Source organism: Mycteria americana, chromosome 2 (assembly GCF_035582795.1).
Source record: "Mycteria americana isolate JAX WOST 10 ecotype Jacksonville Zoo and Gardens chromosome 2, USCA_MyAme_1.0, whole genome shotgun sequence".
NCBI lineage: Eukaryota > Metazoa > Chordata > Aves > Ciconiiformes > Ciconiidae > Mycteria > Mycteria americana.
In genome coordinates, this window is record NC_134366.1 from 145,390,880 (window position 1) to 145,409,766 (window position 18,887).

At 39.9% G+C, this 18,887-nt stretch overlaps 1 protein-coding gene across 1 annotated transcript; it reads left to right on the forward strand.

Annotated features, from left to right (window-relative positions):
- Nucleotides 1-3,589: 3,589 nt before the first annotated feature.
- On the forward strand, nt 3,590-15,520 carry LOC142406807 (carbonic anhydrase 3-like). Its single transcript, XM_075495739.1, has 7 exons — nt 3,590-3,634; nt 3,709-3,906; nt 7,148-7,266; nt 9,228-9,320; nt 11,211-11,276; nt 13,822-13,977; nt 15,188-15,520. The coding sequence occupies exons 1-7, from the start codon at nt 3,598-3,600 to the stop codon at nt 15,305-15,307; spliced, it is 789 nt and encodes a 262-aa protein (XP_075351854.1). The 5' UTR covers nt 3,590-3,597; the 3' UTR covers nt 15,308-15,520.
- Nucleotides 15,521-18,887: the final 3,367 nt, after the last annotated feature.

Below are 18,887 nucleotides of genomic sequence, written 5' to 3' on the forward strand. Positions count from 1 at the left end.
TGATTTTTACTTAAGTTCTTACATTATATGTGCTGTATTGCTGGATCATTCTAAAAGGACAGTCTAAGAGAAGCCAGATGTAGTATTTATTCAGCCTGCACTTCACCTAGCAATCTCCAGTTGACACTCAGATCACTTCTACCTTTAAGGACAAAATCAGAACATTATGAACAGATGCACAGCTTTCCTTCTGCAACTAAAATCACAGATAATGACTTTAATAATACTTTTTAGCCCCAGCCATTAATGATGCTGCTGAAATCTGCCATTTGCTTTGGTCAGTTTGTTTCAATTCCCCACTTTTCCTCTTACCTTTCCTTCCCCGATTTCTCAAACCTTATATTTCTGATGAAACAGATGTCAACTTGCTATGTCTTACAGTGCTACCGAGTATTACTGCCTGCAGATATGTTCCTGAGCGAGTGTGACCTGATTAAAGCATAGAGTAAGGAGGGCCGTATTGGATTACCTGCTGTTTTGCAGTCTTCTTGCCTACTCAGAGGTAAACAATTTCAGCCAGGATTTTTTAATGTGTATAAGACATGTAGGATGACTTTTATGAAAGCCAACCTTAAAAATGTTGTACCTCAATTCTCCACCTGAACAATGGGTATAATATAATTTCTTTTCAAGAAGATATTGTGCAGATGCATTCATTAGTGGCATACTGTGGTACTGTGGGTGAAGGTACTGCAGCTGGGCTGGCAGAAATTCTGAAGTTTTTCATGAGTGGTATATATTGATCTTGCTATGCTCTCACCTTTGCTATTTCAGATGGCTGTTGGCTTTCTAAACATGTCAGAGAGTTAGAAAATAGAAACAAATCACTGTAATGCAGCTGTGAATGCACTAGGTAACAACTCTCTTAAATGTTTAAAACTGTGGCCTTTTCTTAGTTATAATGGCTTTTTCATGACAGAATTATTTAGTTCCTAGAGAAAGCGATGTTATACAAGTTAGATGATAATGAGTTTCTGAGCCAATATCAGAAGAAACGGATAAATGCAAAGGTAGGCCCTAAGGGATGCAAAAATAATTTTATTGTGATTATCTCTTAATGCAGATAAACCTACTACATTTTCTTTTTGCTCTACCTTTGATGATGAAAGCAACAGGAAAAGAATACCACCACCACAAAGTCAGTGAGACACTGTGATATGACTCAGTGCCTGGGGCTGACTCCAAGTACCTACACTGTTGATCCTAGTATTTGTCGCTTACGCGTAAGTCAGTGCCTAGAAGCCGCAACACGCAGAAGCTGACAAAGAGCTGCTCCTCTGGGTGCATCAGGACCAGCCCACTGGAAAGCTAAATATGAAGACTTTTGCTGTAGGCACGGGGCTCCTTAATAGAGAAGATTGTGTAAATTCTCAAGTAGAGCAATGAATTGAAATACTAGGGAAAGAACTGACTTGCACCTTTTTCTGTGTAACACAAGTCATGTCCCTTACCTCCATAAATGGCTCCAGTAAGCATTCCTTGTATATATATATGAAGTTGATTAAAAGTCTCTCTGAGCCTTCAATAAACAAGCCCACTAAAGCTGTCTGTTTATACAGACAGAAAATGAGCTGCTCCAATTAGAATTTCATGAGCTTACAAATGTTTCTCTCTAGGAAGATGAGGTAGAAACCATTTCAAAAGGATTAATGTCTAAGCTTTCTGAATTAAAATTGCAACAGGTGTCAATTTTACATGCCTGTCTTTGCAACAAATGCGACATTATCCATTTGATTGATGACAGAGTAACAGATTGTATTGTCTTTTGTTTCAAGAGTTCTCTTTTGAAAGTGAAAAGATGTAATTTTCCACACCATTGTACCTAAATCACCTCCTAATATTTTCTTAATTGAATTCCGCCTAAGGAAGGTATGAGGAACTACATTTTTTGAAGGACACTTCGATAATGAGCACATCTTTGTATCTTTAAAGATAGTAAGAGGAACACCTCTTACAATGTCATATAAGTTGCTAAGGTTTAGTGAGTTTCAAGCTGACGTATCTTCTCTATGTAAAGATACTATATACATCTTTATGTAAATCTTCTCAGATGCAGATTCCTAAATGAACGATCTTAACCTACCTTTCTCTCAAAGGGGGGATGTCTACTTATGATTAACCTCAGAGCAAGAAGAATTTACTAAACAAGTTTAAAGAAATCATTGTAGTTAGCCTAAACCAAGTCCATATTTAGTTATTTATTAGCCTAGCTATATAGGTAAGGTAGAAGGGGAACCTTTATCTTCCAGCTGGTTTTGGGACATGAAATATGACCAAATTAATCTTAGGCTCTGGATATTGCAGCTTCTCAACCTTTTCCCTGTACCTCACCAGGTTTACAGCCTCTCAAAGCTGCAGATTTATTTCCATGCTACTTTACAGTGCTGATGGGTACAAGGAGCATTTGAGCAAGTTCGCTGCAACTATGTTGGAAATCTCCATGGTTCGCGATGCTTCTTGGCTGACTCCCAAATATTTTGCTTGGGATATTATTTAGCTCGAGGTATGTAGTTTGAGGTAGTATTTAGCTCGAGGTAGATACGGTTGCAGCAGTGATAACATGGACTGACAAAGCCAAGGGAGACTGCAGCGAAGCTGGCATTTGAAAGAAAACCTTTGAGTATTCACCATAGATGTAGAGACAAAGCCAACTAAAGCAACTATACTGGTCACTAACTCCCCATCATCTGAAAAACAACTGTTTTCCTGACCGAAATATTGACTGCTAAGTTGCCTAACATGAGAAACACGTTTGGTGTAAAGCTCCTTGCATGAAGGAGAATTGACTGGACAATGTCAGACCCGAATTAGACTGAATAGCCAGGAATGGCCTCATTTGGGGCTGGCAGAGGCTAGCTTTGCATAACAGCATGGTTTTGCAGGCTAGAAGATATCCTTTCAGGCAGATACAGCATCTTTCGGAGCTGTTAAATGGCAGTGTTTGTGTGAGCAGTGAAGCCGGAGCTCTGAAGCCTGCCTGCCCTGGGAGCTTACCCAAAATCATCCGGGCAGACTTCACCCCTGCGACACTGCCCACAGACGGGAACACCATGCAGGCTGGGCCGGGCTGGGGTATTGCCTTCCCTTCTGGCTGGCTCCCCGTGTTTGTGCAGCAGGTTAGCTCTCCACGCCGCCGCTCCTCCACCCGAGCCTGGCTCCGCGTCCCTCCGTGCTGGCGGCAGGGCGCTCCCGCCATTGCTGCCGCAGGTTCAGCACCGGCACCCGCCCGCCCGCTCTCGTCGGGCCCTCGGGGCAGCGCAGCCCTCCCTTTCCCGCTGCCGGGGCAGGGCGGGCTGAGGCGTGCCCTGCGGGAGGGGGATGAAGGGACCCGCTAGGTCCTGCCGGCATCCCTCGGCCTCGTCCGGGGGGGAGAAAACGGCTCTCCCCGCCCCCGCGGCTCCCCACCGCCCGGCGTGGCAGCCTCCCGCCACCGCCCTCCCCCTGCCCACCCCTCAGGGGAGGACGCGGAGCCGCGACGGTCTATAAAAAGCCCCCCGGGGCGGGAAGGAAGGAGGGAGGGAGAGAGGGAGGGAGGAGGTCGCGGGGCTGCCAGAGCCGCCGCGGAGGGTGAGGGACGGGGGCGCGGGCAGCGGCACCATGGCCCAGTTCGTGTGGGGCTACGAGAAGGACAACGGTGAGTGGGGGCGCGGGGCCGCCGGGCCGGCCGGGGCCGAGCCGGAGCGACATTTCCTTGCCTTTCCCCCCCAGGACCCGAGCGCTGGCATGAGAACTACCCCATGGCCAAGGGAGACAAGCAGTCGCCCATTGAGATCAACAGCAAAGACGTGCGGCACGACACTTCTCTTGCCCCTTGGCACGCCAGTTACGATCCTGGGGCAGCGAAAACCATCCTGAACAACGGGCGCACCTGCCGAGTCGTCTTCGACGACAGTTTTGATCGATCAGGTCGGTTTTTGGTTCAGCTTTTGGGGGTTGTTAGGAATTGAGGTTTGCAAAGCGCTAGGAATCAAAATGCATCCTATGGTACCTGGCCTACGGAGGCTGGCAGAGAAAAGTCCTTTGGGTACATAAAAAAGGTGCTCCCAGAGTTTATTCTGGTGGATCCAGCCATGTTTAGGTCCACCATAAGTGGGACAGGGAGGCTGTAGCTGCAGGGGCACCCCTGAAATACAGACTTAGCTGGAAGGTGGACTTCTCTTCCCCAAGTCACCTCCTTCAACGCAGACACCGCATCCTCAGGTTTTGGTAACGGGAGAGAGTGTCACCCAGGGGGTTTTAGTGCGCACTCTGAGGCACTTCGTAAACACAAAACTCGTGTTCCCACCAACTGTAATCTTGAGTTCTTCTGTTTGTATGGGAAGTCTTAAGAACTTCCACAGCCTGACAAGCTATGAAAACAGCATTTCATAGCTTCTGGAAAGCTGTGAAATGGCTTTGTTATTTAATTAAGAGAGAGCAGTCTCTAATCTCAAAGTTAAATTGTTCAAAACTTGATTCCAGAGCTGTATGAGCGCGTAGCTCTGAATGCAGACAGGCAACAACAGTCAAAATGAATAATAAATTCACAATACCATATAATGCAAAGACATCTCAAGAGCATGCAATATTGATCAGTCCTTTATCAAGAAGAAAAACAATCTAATTAATGGAAAACAGAGTTACTTTCCATTGTATTTTTCTCCATCTGCTTTGATGGCATTTGTATTGGGATTTTGTTAGTAAGCTATATAAGTAATGAAATATATCTGCAGTACACTGAAAGATCACTATCTCTCTTGTTTATTGTGATGAGCTCATTGTTTCCTTGGACTTCTTTATTTACCATTACAGCTATGTGTTATTGTTCCACATCTCACAGACGGAATCTAAGCTATTTAGGACAGGGACCATCTTAGTTATGTATTTGTATGGTGCTTTAGTATTTATTAGCGCAGTTTCTACACAGTGGCCTTAGACAAACCATAAATTGCACTTTTGTTATAACATGGAATGGTCTTCCACAAGCACAAAATCAATGCCATGACTCAAAGCATGGGAAGTAAATTGATTATGAACCTTTTCACATGATGGTTCTCCTCTGTCTTTGTGGCTTCCTAAGGGCCGAAATGTTTAGACAGAGGCTGCTCAAGAACATGTCTGCCCCGGGAACTGTGTGGAGAAAGACCCTGATTTGGCCAAGCAGAGTGCAGCCCTTGGCACAGCTCTTCCTCTGAATCATCTTCCCTCTGTTCCCTCCTTGCCTTTCCCCTCCCCATCATCTCTGTTGTTCCTCTGGACACCCAGTGTGTACATTCACTCCCTGCTCCTTTTACTAACTTTCTGCAGGCTGCTGGACAGTAGTTTAGGGCTCAAGCATTTCATAGGGATGTGTCTGATTGGAATCAAATACGATGTTTGACAGCTCTGAAAAACCACATGAGAAAGCATTTCATAAACAGTACCTTCATTTGTTGGCTTCTGTGGTGGCAGCAGCTGAGGATAAGTAGTAGTCACAGATCCGATTTTAACTGGAAAAAGAAATCTAGCTTGAAGATAGCCTTTTCTGATCTAATCACATGGAAAATTTTGAATGTTAAAAAGATTTATTTTTATGCTAGAGAGATCTGCATACCATTTATGAAGTGCTGTTTCCAAGTGCTTCACAGTATTTGAGCTCTGGAAAGGGCCACTTGTAAGAAATGACTGCTAAATGAGTTTCCAACTCTGATATTGATTTAGCTTGTAAATGTAGGTAGATCACATAAATTCAGCTCCTGAAAGTTCCTGCCTCCCATTGATTCCAGTGTGAAATGGCAAGCAAATACTTGTGAGGATTAGGGCCTTAGAGTCTATGACTTATTTTTCCTACATTCAAAAGTGAAACAATAATAATAACAATAATAATAACAATAATAATTTTTATTATATATTAATATAATAAATTATTATAATATAATATATAAATTATTATTATTATTATTATTATTATTATTATTATTATGTGACATTTTCCATTAAAGGCTTCTCCAGAAGGCTACTCAATACTGTATTTAGTTAGGATAATTTATTTATGTATGAACAAACTCAAAAAATAAGAGGCACTGCATGCCTAAAACTCAACACAGTGCTTTGTTTCTGCCCCCCAATGGCTGTGACACCTACCAACTAAAAAGAGAAACTGCAAAGTTAAACCTGTTGCTCTGTGTAGGTATTCCAACACATATGATATCAAGAATTAATTTGAGACCATTGGGCACAAGAGGATTTAAATATTATTTGAATGTTAACTTTGAACTTCAGAGCTATTGGTAGAAGTTCAAACTTGAATGCTATTTAAACGAGGTCTTCTGGCACTGCATTATCAGCTTTCTGTGTAAGGAAACACGTCTCATTCCTGCCTTAGGTAATGAATGAAAAATGTATTTGAGAGCTTATCCTCTAAGCAGTCCCTGCTCAAAAGAATCCCCAAACTGAAAGAGCAGGTGTGATGTTTTGAAAGTCAGAGTTGATGTAAACTGTCAGGCTGATGTGTGGTCAGCATTATTTAGCTAAGAAAAGCAGAAATAATAGCTTCTTAATTTGTTTAATTGGTGGCAATGTTAAATGAGGACTATAGCTTTTGCTTGCTCAAGAACACTTTTCTAACTCATTTGACCTAAACTTTCTTCTCTTCCCTCACTTTCAAGAAATACATCCTTTTTTTTTTTTTTTTTAGAAGCAGAAAACTATGCTGTAACCATTGTTTAGTTGTCTGAACTGTAAAAGGTATGCCAGTCATGGACCAGAGGTGTGCTTTGAAGCATCTTTGGGTTAATTTCACAGTCCTATCCCCAACCATTTCACAACAGACCATTTCTTGACAAGAATCAGCTGTGAATCACCTTGACAAGAATCACTTTCCTTCTCTCTCCACATCAGGAACTATAGTGTGTCCACTTGCCAAGAGAAAAGGGGCTTGTTGGGCTTCTGGGGTTTGATTCTGGGCTTGACTCACAGCAGCTTCCACAGTTTTCACATCAAACAGGACTCTTCCTGAGTGATAACAGAATTCAGTGCCAATCTTGTAAACTGGTGAGTGTTGTGACCCCCACAGCAAGCAGCTGGATTTACAAGAGGTGCTCCACACTTTCAAAGTACGGGTCCCTGTTCATTAAACGTGTATGTCAGCGTTTTGTAGGCTAGTGTTAATGCAGATTATCAATTGCAGTGCTGAGAGGTGGGCCACTCACGGGAGCCTACAGGCTGCGTCAGCTTCACTTGCATTGGGGTTCCTCTGATGACCATGGCTCTGAGCATGTTATAGATGGGGTGAAATATGCAGCAGAGGTAGGACTTATATTTAATAGCAGTATTCAGTACTAACTGGAATTTGACTGATTGTGCATCTGAACAGATTAACCATTCTCCCTTTTGCAAGGATTTAGCTATGGATTTTTCTCTAAAATCTGTCTATGAAACTTGTGAATATTCATCAGCGTGCAGTGGGATAAGTTGCATCTGCCAACAAATGTATCTTTGCAAGTATATACCAACATGGAATTTGCTTCTTCAAACAAGAGAGTTTGCTGGTATTTTAGAATGTTTCAAAAATATTTGAGACAAAGCAATCTGTTATTTCCAAATAGGAAGATCTGTTTTCTGCTGATGTTTTTTGGCTTTTAGCCATTTCCGGTATAGCTTGAATTACTAAGTTAGTTTCAGAAAGCATTACTAATGAATAGAAAAACTCGCTGAAAGCACATTTGATAAACTGACATTCAAAATTAGATCTACCTTAAAACTGATTCAGAGTGGTAAAGAGTATCTTCTAGTTTATGAGCATCTGTGCTTTAAAATCTCTGTGTTTATTTTCGGGAACTGTGGAAAACAGATGTTTGTGGGGGGTTTTTTAATGTAAACTACTACACTATTGTTGTCCAAATTTGCTAAAATTAATGGGTGCTCTAGGCCATGAAGACTTCTTCAGGTAATAAATATAAGTGAATTCAGAATTGATACTAGTGAATTACTAGCAAATGCTACCTCCTTCCTCCATCTTATTTGAGAATTGGCTCAAAATATATGCCTACGCCCACAAAAAGTTTGCAGTAGTGTTTTCCTGCCTTCCATCTATACGCTCAAGGTGCAGAGCTTATAGGGGCTTTGCCCAGCTATCATAGGACAAAATTCGGGCAGATATTTTGCAGGGTCAGTGTGCACAAACATTGCAGAAATGACTGTGGGTGATGGTTTGGGATTTTTTTTTCCCATTCCTTAGCCGCAGCCAAACTGTGTTAGTGTTCTACTTTCTGTGGCTGACTAAACAGACAAATTCTGCTTCCTCAAGCTATTTCTTGGTTAGTTCAAGCACAGACTTTTTCCTTTGCTTTTGTTTGCAGTACTCAATATTTATTGACGGGAGAAGAAAGCCTGGAATGTACAAAAATTTGCTAGAGTGCAACCAAAGATATATGCCTGCTTCACCTTTATCCTTAGCAATTATACCCTTATCCTCAAGAGAAAAGAAACAGAGAGCAATACATTCATTTATATTCAGGGCAAATTATTTTGTTGTTATTTTAAATAATTGTTACTGTGTTTAAAAAAAAAAGTCAAAAATTTGCATTCAAAATATGCACTAGACTCCTATATTTTTTGTGTGGCAGTATGTTCCAGACACTACTTATTTTGAGATTGCACACTGCTGGTTGCAGCATTTGTAGCTATATGCAGGAGCCAGAGATTTTCTGGAAGGAGAAGTAAAAACTTGAAATATATCCTGAAAATACAGCATTGCTGAAAGTAGAAAGGAGAAAGAAATGTCAGGTTACTGTCTCAACTCCTTTCCAGTACAATGTGCTGAGAGTAGTAAGAGACACATAACAATAACATATGTGCTGCATACAACCCAGTGTAAATCCTTGAGCTGTTATCTGCATAACATGAAGATCTAAAACTCTACTTGAGATGGAGTGCATGTCAGCAGGTGTTTTACGCACTGCATGTGTGCATGTCACGTGCTTGGGTTAAACTATTTATAGTTGAATTGTCTGATAAATTTTTAAAGGTCTTGTGTGGTAAACTCCATTTTCCTTCTTTTATGCTTCAATTAAATGCAAAGGGATGCTTATAGAAAGTGTGAGCGCATGGAAGCATGGGAATAGGAATAGGAAATATAGTTTTCTTCTTCATGTCCATTCCTTTACTTACTGTGTACTGGAAGCTTTTCTTAATTTAATGTAAAAAGTTGTAAGATTGCGCTGTTGGCAATTTCTTGCATTTATAACTGAGGTTTCATTGATTTTTAGTTACATATGGTGCACTGGAATCCAAAGCATGGTAATTTTGCTGGAGCTTTGAAACAACCTGATGGTGTGGCTGTTGTGGGCATTTTTCTGAAAGTAAGTGGCAAATATTCAGTCTTTATAATTTTCTGTATTTTTCATCTTTCTCTAGTGCCAGGGGAAAAGTTCCCATTGTTTTTCCCTGCACTGTATCATTTTACAGGAAAACATTCAAAGCGATGCACAGACTGAAGTCACATATGTCCTTGGGCCCTCCAGATTCCATGCACTAACCTGTTCAGAGCCGACTTCTGACACCATTCGTGACACCAGTGGCACATATCACGGGTGGTCTTGAACAAGAGACACACAACTTCAAGCCTGGGACACTTGCTAACTTTGTCCCTGATAGCTGACCAGCTCTGTGCTGTGATGTGTACTGAGTGAGGCGGACAGTCGGCATAGGAAGAGTGTTTCCTCCTGCCCTTTATCTGTTAGCAGGTATTGTATCTACCTGTCAGCAAGGTTATGTTGACTGATTCACATCCTTGGTCTCTTGCTGATCCCCACATGAGCTGGGAATCAAAAGGAGGTCAACAAACCTGCTCCAAAAAGACCAAGTACTTGAAAGAACTGATGGTAAAAGACGTTCACTGAACATTTTAACCTTGAAATACAGCAGCTTCATAACAAAATAATATTGTACCGATATTTTCCAATTGATTTTTTTATAAACTTAACAGAAAGAAAGCGGTCATACTATCAAATCTGCATGTGGTCTAGGACACTGAGAAACACTAACAGACAGACGATCTAATAGTGATAAATTATGCAAACTTCAGCTATGTGGCTGTCATTTTACCTGCAGGTGGGCATTTCAGCTTGAACACAGTGTCAGAGAATAGTTCGCCTTTTATTGTTTTATCACTAGTAAGCTGCATTTGTACAAGCAATAGCAAGTGGATGTAATTAATTTTGCCACAGTGTCCCTGGACAGGCTAGATCCAATGTAATTTTAATTCTGTTATATGGGGAGACAGCCTGACCTTTTTTCTTGTGGTTAGTTTAAACTGAAAGTGGCAGAAGGTCAGCACCTGTCCAGATTCTTCCCTATGACTATGTCCTTCAATTATTCTTCCTTTGTCATTTCTTTTGGTCTATTTTAAGCTAAAGCTGTATCTTGTAAAACACAAATTATATAGTATAACATTATGTTGCTATTAACCATGCTAAGGTCAGATAAAAGGTCTAGAAAAGTAAATAGTATCACTATATCTTCTCTGGCCTTCTTTCCCTGTTTGCTTCTTGCTCATTGGCATATGAGCTGTTGTTTTGCTCTGGGTTTGTCATATTACATGACTGGGTTTTTGAGTATTGCTAAAGCAGAGATTGAATTATCTTCTGAAGAATTGAATTTAATCTATTTTGGAACAAGACATGGCAATAACAGCATTTCTTATGCCTACTGTCTTCACTCTTCTGGGATGCAGAGCCATGTCAAAGCTTTTGGAGGTGCTGAACGTCATGAACACAAGCAATAAAGTGACCTCATAGATTGAGGAGGTCATGACATGAATCTCATATGTCTTACATCAAGTCTGATCTGACTGTGTATGTGCTGCAGAATGTTTCAAGTGTCTGCAGGAACTCCAGCTGTTCAGACTATCAACACTTTGCTGAGTGCTCATATGTCTCACAGTGGTTGTGGGCTGCTTTCAAACCAGGAGCCAAGGGCTAGGCTGGTAGATGACACTGTCTGAGTGAGCAGTTTGTTCCTCAGACAGTGGGAGATACCTTATAGAGTCTTTCAACACATTTCTTAATTGCAACGCCAGTTACTTGAGTCTGCCATTCCGGATGTTCTTTTAACACTCATAATTTTGTGTCAGTCTGTACTGGATGCTCTGAGAGTACTGCTGTCTAACTTGACAGATGGGATGTACTGAATTTCTTTCAAATACTGTGGAACATGATGAAAAAATATGGTACTTGTGCTTTGCATTACAGGTTGGAAAAACTCCCAAACCAGAGATGAAGAGAATTCTTGAAGAAATTGATAAAATTAAGACCAAGGTATCAAAACAATTTTTATGATATAATATAGTTGAAAAGCAGCAGAAGCAGAAATCAGAAGTTCAGATTCACTCTTTTTGGCATCATTCTGATACCTAACAGTAGCACCAGAGTTGATACATTGGACTGTGGAGCAGGACACTTTCTTTTACTTAAGTAAACATGTAACTCCTCACTTCTGTAAGTATTCTTGTTGTAGAGGATTTTGTGTCAATCCTTGCATGCACAACTGATAGTCTTATTGATACTGCTCTGTAAAAATATGCTAGTGTGCAAATATCAAGAAGAAATGAAAAGCTTTTTGAATTTGAGGACAGCAGTGGCCAAAAGAAATTCATGTAGCCTTTCTGACTAAATTGAGTCAGAAATTTAGTTAGCCTGAAATGAGAAGAAACTAGTAGGAGTGAGAGAGCAAGCTCCCAGTCAGTGTAAGAGAGATTAAAAACTTTATTAGTTTTAAGATGGAACTGAATTAATTTATAAAAGGGATTACACAGTACAGTTTCTGCACCAGTCCTAGGTTCTGTCTTCCTATGATACTAGCACAAATAGCATTGCAAACCTATTCTACACTGTTTTTCAGTTTAATTAATGATCTAAGGACCGAAGTCCATACCTATTGCATAGATACAACTGCAGAAGGGAGTTCTTTGCAGAGAACTGTGATAATGCCTCTATTGTTATTTAACATTATTATTTAACATAAACCTAACCTCTAGGTATACTTTAGCGATTCTACTTCATGATAAGCTTTATGATTCTAATGATGCTAAAAGAAAAGTCCCTTTTTTATTTGACATTGAACGTACCACCAGATCACCAGGACTGAATTTTACAAATTTTGTAAGCACTTTCTTCCAAATTTAGCAGAATTTCTTGTATTTAATTTATGTATGTATATACTGCCATTGATGTGTGGGTCTGAGCCTGAAATCTGTTCTCTCCTCACTCAGAGTCATATTAATTTTATTTTTTCAACCTTTTCTTAGTCTTCAGATACAATTCAGTTCTTTCTGCTGAGGGAACCGAAAGTCATTTTTTTTGCCGTACCCGTTGCCCCCTGCTGTGTCAATGATCTTGATATAGATTCAGCTTTCTCTCATAATCCCTATATAATTTTTTGGCCATTTACACGCAGAAGAGCTTTGCACAGTTAATAAAAAGTTGATCGATCACCCTGTGAAACACTGTGTTGTATAATGATGACAAGATGGCAGTGATATCCACTCCATTACATTCTATCTGAGACTGCCTAACTGGAGATTTTATGGCTTCTAACAGCAAAAAAATAGAAGTCTGATTTCCTACATGCAGATACTCTCTGTAGTGGTTCTGGAAAAAGCGATAGTTGAAGAAAACCAGAGAAAGATAGGTGCATATGCAAACAACCACATCTTGTATTTTATGTCTTACGGTTTTTTTTTCCCCCTGTCATCACATACATTTTACCAAGATTACTTATTTTTCAGGAAAGATTAATGGACGGTATCACCGGTGTATTTATTGCACATGCAGTTTCAATTGCTATGATACATTACAGACAGAGGAATTTTATGGACACTGTACTGTACTTACTGAAAAAGCACAATTTTGTTTGTGAAGTTATTTGCAAACTCATATTGAATTTACAGAATAATTTTGTCAGAAAGATATATTTGGAGTCTTGATGCTATTCTTTCCACCCATATTTTGTGCAAGGATGCATGGAAACGATTTCAGCTCGTCCCATGGCACTTTGTAGGGTAATATTCTGTTCCCATGATAGAAGAAGGAATTAGGAAGAATAGATTTTGCTTTCCAGAACTGCATCCTAAATATCAGTAGAGAACTGAACTTTCTTGTTTAGTTCTTGTCGCCCTAAGGGGACAAGGAAGTCTCATCACACTCCTGTGGAGATATTCTCTTGAGTATCCCATTCAGTAGAAAATAAAAGCTTTTCAGGAAATGTTGTCTGGTGTCTGCCATTCTCCCTTCTCTGGTGATAATCACCTTTAGCTGTAAGACATTCAGGATCCAGTACTCTTCCAGCAAATATTTTAATTTTTTACATTAAGTGTAATAGTGCCAACAAAAAGATTGAGAGTGTCACCATGGCAATGCAACTAGAGCAGAATTTTGGGAGGAGAGAGACATGCAGATTTAAATTCATTCAGATAGAGGAGAAGACTGTAATGAAACTGGGATAAATGCCTGGCCACTGTTCTATTGGATGAAAAGGGTACCAGTACCTGCAGTGCCACAGCCTTTAACTTTTATCCCAAGTGACCCAAAATAAAACAAAATTTTGATAATTCTACAATAGAAAAATGTAACAATGAATTTGTTTTGGTCCCGCACAATTCAGTTTGTAATTTATTTTAAATTATTAATGGCATCAAAATGCCAGTTATTAATTGCAGGGAAAATGTTTGACAGGAAGAAAAGGAGATTGATCTCTTGCATGAATCTTTATATTTAATTACTCCCTTTATAACATAGATACTGATGTCTTTTAAGATGCATGTCCGTAGAGTTACTGCAGAAAATTATTTTTTGTTTCTTTAAGGGGAAAGAGGCTCCTTTTCAGCACTTTGATCCTTCAATTCTTTTCCCCAAATCTCGGGACTACTGGACCTACCATGGTTCGTTCACTACACCCCCCTGTGAGGAGTGCATCACTTGGATTCTCTTGAGGGAGCCGATTGAAGTCAGCTCAGACCAGGTAAACTCCAGCTAGTTCTGCTGCTCCTTTACCAGTTCTCAACAGTGTCTCAGTATGTCAGTGTGATGATTTGCAAGCCCTATGTTACCTTGCCTTTTTTATAAGGAAAGCTTTAGCTGAGGACTGTGAGAAATTGCCTGCAGAATGGACTGTTGAATTCACTGTAAAACTGATCTTGAGAATCAGGCTCTCTTCCTAGACACCTCCTGGAATAGCTTTAGCAGGACTGTTCTTGGGATCCTGAAAACCTGTGTAGGCAGAAGTGCCCCCAAGCCACAAAATTCAGCCATCACAGCAGCCTCAGTTCATGCTCTGTGCTTCAGCATTAAGTGGCAAGTGAGACTAACATTTAGCTGGTTTCCCAGTTTAAGAAATTGCTGGTCCAGATCTTGACTTCCTAAAAGCTGTCAGTGAGAAGGATCAAACTAGCTAGAACCTGCAAACCTGAATGTTAATACAAAGTAATGTAGTAATTATATTCATATAGCTCAAATGTGCGTTTACACAGGAAAAAAAAGAGAGAGCCAGTCTGGATAAGGTGACCTTCTTTTTAGTTCTTGCATTAAACTTTTGGTTATTTATACTATTTTCTGCTTCAGCAGTACAAATCAGGGTATAGCCTTTTTACTGATTTTGCTGTTTTCAGAACAGACTTATTTTGCATTCTGATGAAATGGTAACAATTAACAAAGCAACACTGAATTTACGTTAATTTGGAGAACAACAGCTAAGTGCTGAATTCATGATTGAACTTAATAATCCAATTGGCATACATTTCTTTGCCTTACAGAACAAAATATGAACTTCTGCAGACCAGCTTTTTCTATCAGACTACATTGCATAGACTTAGGTGCGCATCCTCCTTCATGGATAGCCATATTTTCAGAAGCGATTTGACTGCAGTCCAGCTCCAACAGGGTCACAGAAGGCCCCTGCTCTTTTTCCACATTGTGAGTGTGGGTCAGGGGACAATCCAAAAGAAGCCCAGGCAAGGGTCAGGTGATGCACTGTTGTGTGGATGAAGAGTGTAAAGATCCACAGAAACAGTGCTAGCTGTTGGGCTGCAGTGATCTCTGCCAATAATCTCTACCAGTACACTTGTTATTATATAAGAAAATTCCTTTTCTGTCTCGGAGTTTGTTCTAGACATCAAGATCCACACTGCTTCCAGGTGAATTCACGTGGACACTTTAATTTTTCTTCCTTGCAGATGGAGAAGCTCCGTAGCCTTTCCAAGAACGGTGAGAACGAACCTGTGAACCCACTGGTTGATAACTGGCGCCCACTTCAGCCTGTGAAGGGCAGGATAGTGAGAGCCTCGTTCAAGTGAAGTCTCAAGTCTCACTCTGCTGAACCTGAGTGAGAAAATCCCTGCATACGAAAGTGTAGTTAGTTTTTGCTGTCTACTGCTTTTCCTCTGGATCCAGATCTGTGTTTCTCAGCTTGAAATTCTGAGTGGTAAAACTGAATCTGATTTTGAAAGCAGAAAAAATACTGTATGCAAATGTTAACCTTAATAAGGAAATGTGAGATGTACGTGATTCTTGACCACAAATGCCTCAGCATTTGTGATAGTGCCACTTCTCTGCCATGTGGTCTTGGAAGAAAAATGGGCTCAGTTTCAATATTTAAAATTAATTTCAAAGGAAATGTAGTAAAGGCAGAAAAATGAACCAGTAGCTCAGGAAAGCAGAAGTAACAGTGGGTCAACAGTACATGAACAGGAGGTAAAATGCCTGCTCCCACAGCATCTCTAGTAGTGATCGTCTTCAGATATCCCACCTCCAGTGCGAACATCCAAAGAATAAGTTCCTCTTTAACATAGCAGATTTTTCCTTCCCTCTCTTCTTCACAGTTTGTTTTCCAAGATTAGATTAGTATTCTGGGGATACAATCAGGCATACTCAGCTTCTGTGTGTGAAGAAGAAAAGATACCTTGCTGTCATTTCAGCATTTGCTGTCTTTGCCACGTCCTGCTGCTGCCCATTGATCTTTTCTTCCTTCACTGCTGCTGTTAACTTCACCCATCCAGCTGTAGAGTGCTGCTGGTATCATGTTGCCTTATATTTAGTACAGCAGCTTTAGTATTGCTGAGGGGGAAGTGCCTTTCTTCTGCTGCTCTGACTATGTTACCTCCCAGGATGATGGATTTTTAGTTTTGATGCTCTGCCTGGTTTTTTGTTTTTGACATTAGTCTGCATATTAATGATTTCACCTATTAGGGATTTTGTTGTGTATGGAGAGGGTCTTTGTGGATGACTCATTTGTCATGTGGATGACTATGTGTCATTTGTCTTCCCCACTACTGAAAAATCCAGGTTAAGTCACCTAAGTGTTACTTTATTGTGACTCTGTGTAGAGACTCTAAGTGGAGTCTGTTTAGCTCTGTTACTTTCTGGGGAGACACATCAGCTCGCATATACGATCCGAGCAAGGAATCACTGGCAGACAGAAACTTCTAAATCATCTTCCCCGGTCCTTCATCATGTCAATTTTATCATTTCAGCATGCTTCCTAAACAGCGTAACACAAGTTCCATCTAGGTTGAACCCACACACAGACTATGTCAGTAAGGATCTGCTACATTATATTCACCATCAGGGTGATTATTCAGTATTGTACATACAGGAGATCGGGTGGTCAAAGGTGGTGTGTAAAGCCTCCTGCAAATGAAGCTTCTGGATTCTCTGTATTCCTCTAACTCATCAGTAGGTGTCAGAGGGCGTTCTTCTGGAGATGTTGCCACAAACAGGTTCACAGCAACATTTATAAGGGGTATGTCAAAGTCTGAAAAATGCAGGGTTACAAATGGCTAGAATAGGCATTTCCCAGTTCTCCTTCACTATTTCACTTTTCACCTTTACTAGAAAAATGGTGCTCCAACAGGGAAGTAATGAATGGGCAACATTGGACAAATTCTGCTGTTATTACCAGCACAATTCAGTGAGAATTCAAGAATGAAACTGAGGGCAGAGTTTGATCCTTTGTATTCACTTAGAAATTTTCGAAGAATTGCTGAATTCCCATTGAGAATTAATATTTCAGTTTATTAGAAGTGTTTTTGCTTAGTATAAAGCAGTTTCATTTTAAAAACCAAGTTCATGTCAGCAGAAACTAAAGTATTGATTGAATCCTGTTTACAAATGTTTTGACATTGGCTTAATCTTATGAGAAGATCAACTTTTGATATTACGAGTGCAGCACTTGCAATGGTACTGATTTTAAGAGTCTCTTAGATCTTCTTTAAACTCCTGAATCTGTACATCTTCTCAACACATACAAATGTTTCTACAGAAAGCTCATAAGCAACATTTTTTTTCTACTGTACTATGTCTTACATGTAAAATTTCTTTTCATATCCATATGCAGTTGATCTTGGTGTTGAGAAAATTTCAACACAAATAACTGAGACAAGAGTTTGAGTCTTTCTACCTAAAAGCCATTGACTGTGATGTTTTAATCTCTTGTTATTGGGGCAATAAAACAAGATTAGTTGCCTGCACTTGAAATAACAGCTTTTGTGTCTTCAGAGAACCAATAAATTGACTTACATAAAAAATTGATTTCTGGTTTTATTTCTAATGCTGAGTGATGATTGAAAGTAAAAAGAACTTACTAGAAAACCTTGCTACTCTTTTCTCTGATACATATCCTTGTAATACAAGGGTGGACAGACACTCTAGTAATCGCCTTTTTAGCTGTTGGAGTTTAGTTTAATATCTCATCCTGGTTTCTGTGTATCCAATCAAACAGATCCTCAAAAATATGAGACATCATATGAGACAAAAATATGAGAACAGTATCACTTGTTCTCTGTTTTCAGGTACAAAAAAGGTGTTTATTTCTTGCCTGGACACAAATATTCTCTTACATCTTCCCAAAATTCATACATTCATGTCTGATCTTGAATATCACTAACTTGGATATGCATTTTGGTTTCTTGCAAGAAGGACATGGATCAGTTAGCTGAAGTGTTACATAATTCTGAAATTTCCTGATTAATTTATACTTTTTAAGCACACAAATTAAACTTGTTAAAGTGAAATAATATCTTAATTGCCCACAAAATCAGATACTGAGCGCACTTTCTTTATTTGCATGTTTCCTCTACTGCTTTTGAAAGGCAGAATAGGCAGAAGTTTATCAACTACTGACATAGCAGTTTCGGTTCCAACAGCAAACACATGCTTTGTACGTTGGCACAAAGGAAAATACAGTCCGAAATTTATATAATTCCCTCATGCATTTGCTCTGATTCCATTCTGTCTTCAAACTATTACTACACAAAAGCCATCAACCTCATTGCAAATATGCTTTGCACTTTTGTTTTTGTCTTGAAGAATAAAGCGTACGTAGTTTTGTTCCATTGCCTTTCTCTCTGATGAATAGTGTAGCTTAGTATTGATTACCTTGGTAACAAACTAAGAATATGTTATGTGGACTCCAGTCCTGCTGCCTCATCTATCTTAAATAGAGAAAAAAGCCTCTGGGCACTGATGAATTAAAAAAAAAGTAAAAATGACCCTAACCATTGTGGTGCACTAAATCCTTGAGTACTCTAATGTATATAATGTATATATTAATTTCAGGAGGGCAGGCAAATGATTGAAATGAATTACCACCTATTAGGTTTTGACAGACACTGAAACCCTCGCAGCTTCCCACACCTCACAGGAGCAATTACTAGAAAATTAAAAGCTTATTTCTGCAGTTTCAAAGCTCTTTTATTAACTGAAACAAGTTTCTCACCAGCTGTGGCCATCTTTCAGTCGGGTGTAAATTAATAACTGAACTATGAATTCCTGGTATGACCCTTGGTATACAACCAGCTATGGTTACGCATTTCTACTACAAACTGAAAAGAACAGATATTATTTTTACTGTATCTCAGAGGAAGACTCCTGGATCTG

Excerpts from the sequence above, each read along its gene's own strand:
- LOC142406807 (XM_075495739.1), top strand. The coding sequence starts at position 3,598 with ATGGCCCAGTTCGTGTGGGGCTACGAGAAGGACAACG. Across the intron at positions 9,321-11,210 it reads TTGTGGGCATTTTTCTGAAA|GTTGGAAAAACTCCCAAACC; the intron begins GTAAGTGGCAAA and ends TTTGCATTACAG. Across the intron at positions 11,277-13,821 it reads TTGATAAAATTAAGACCAAG|GGGAAAGAGGCTCCTTTTCA; the intron begins GTATCAAAACAA and ends TGTTTCTTTAAG.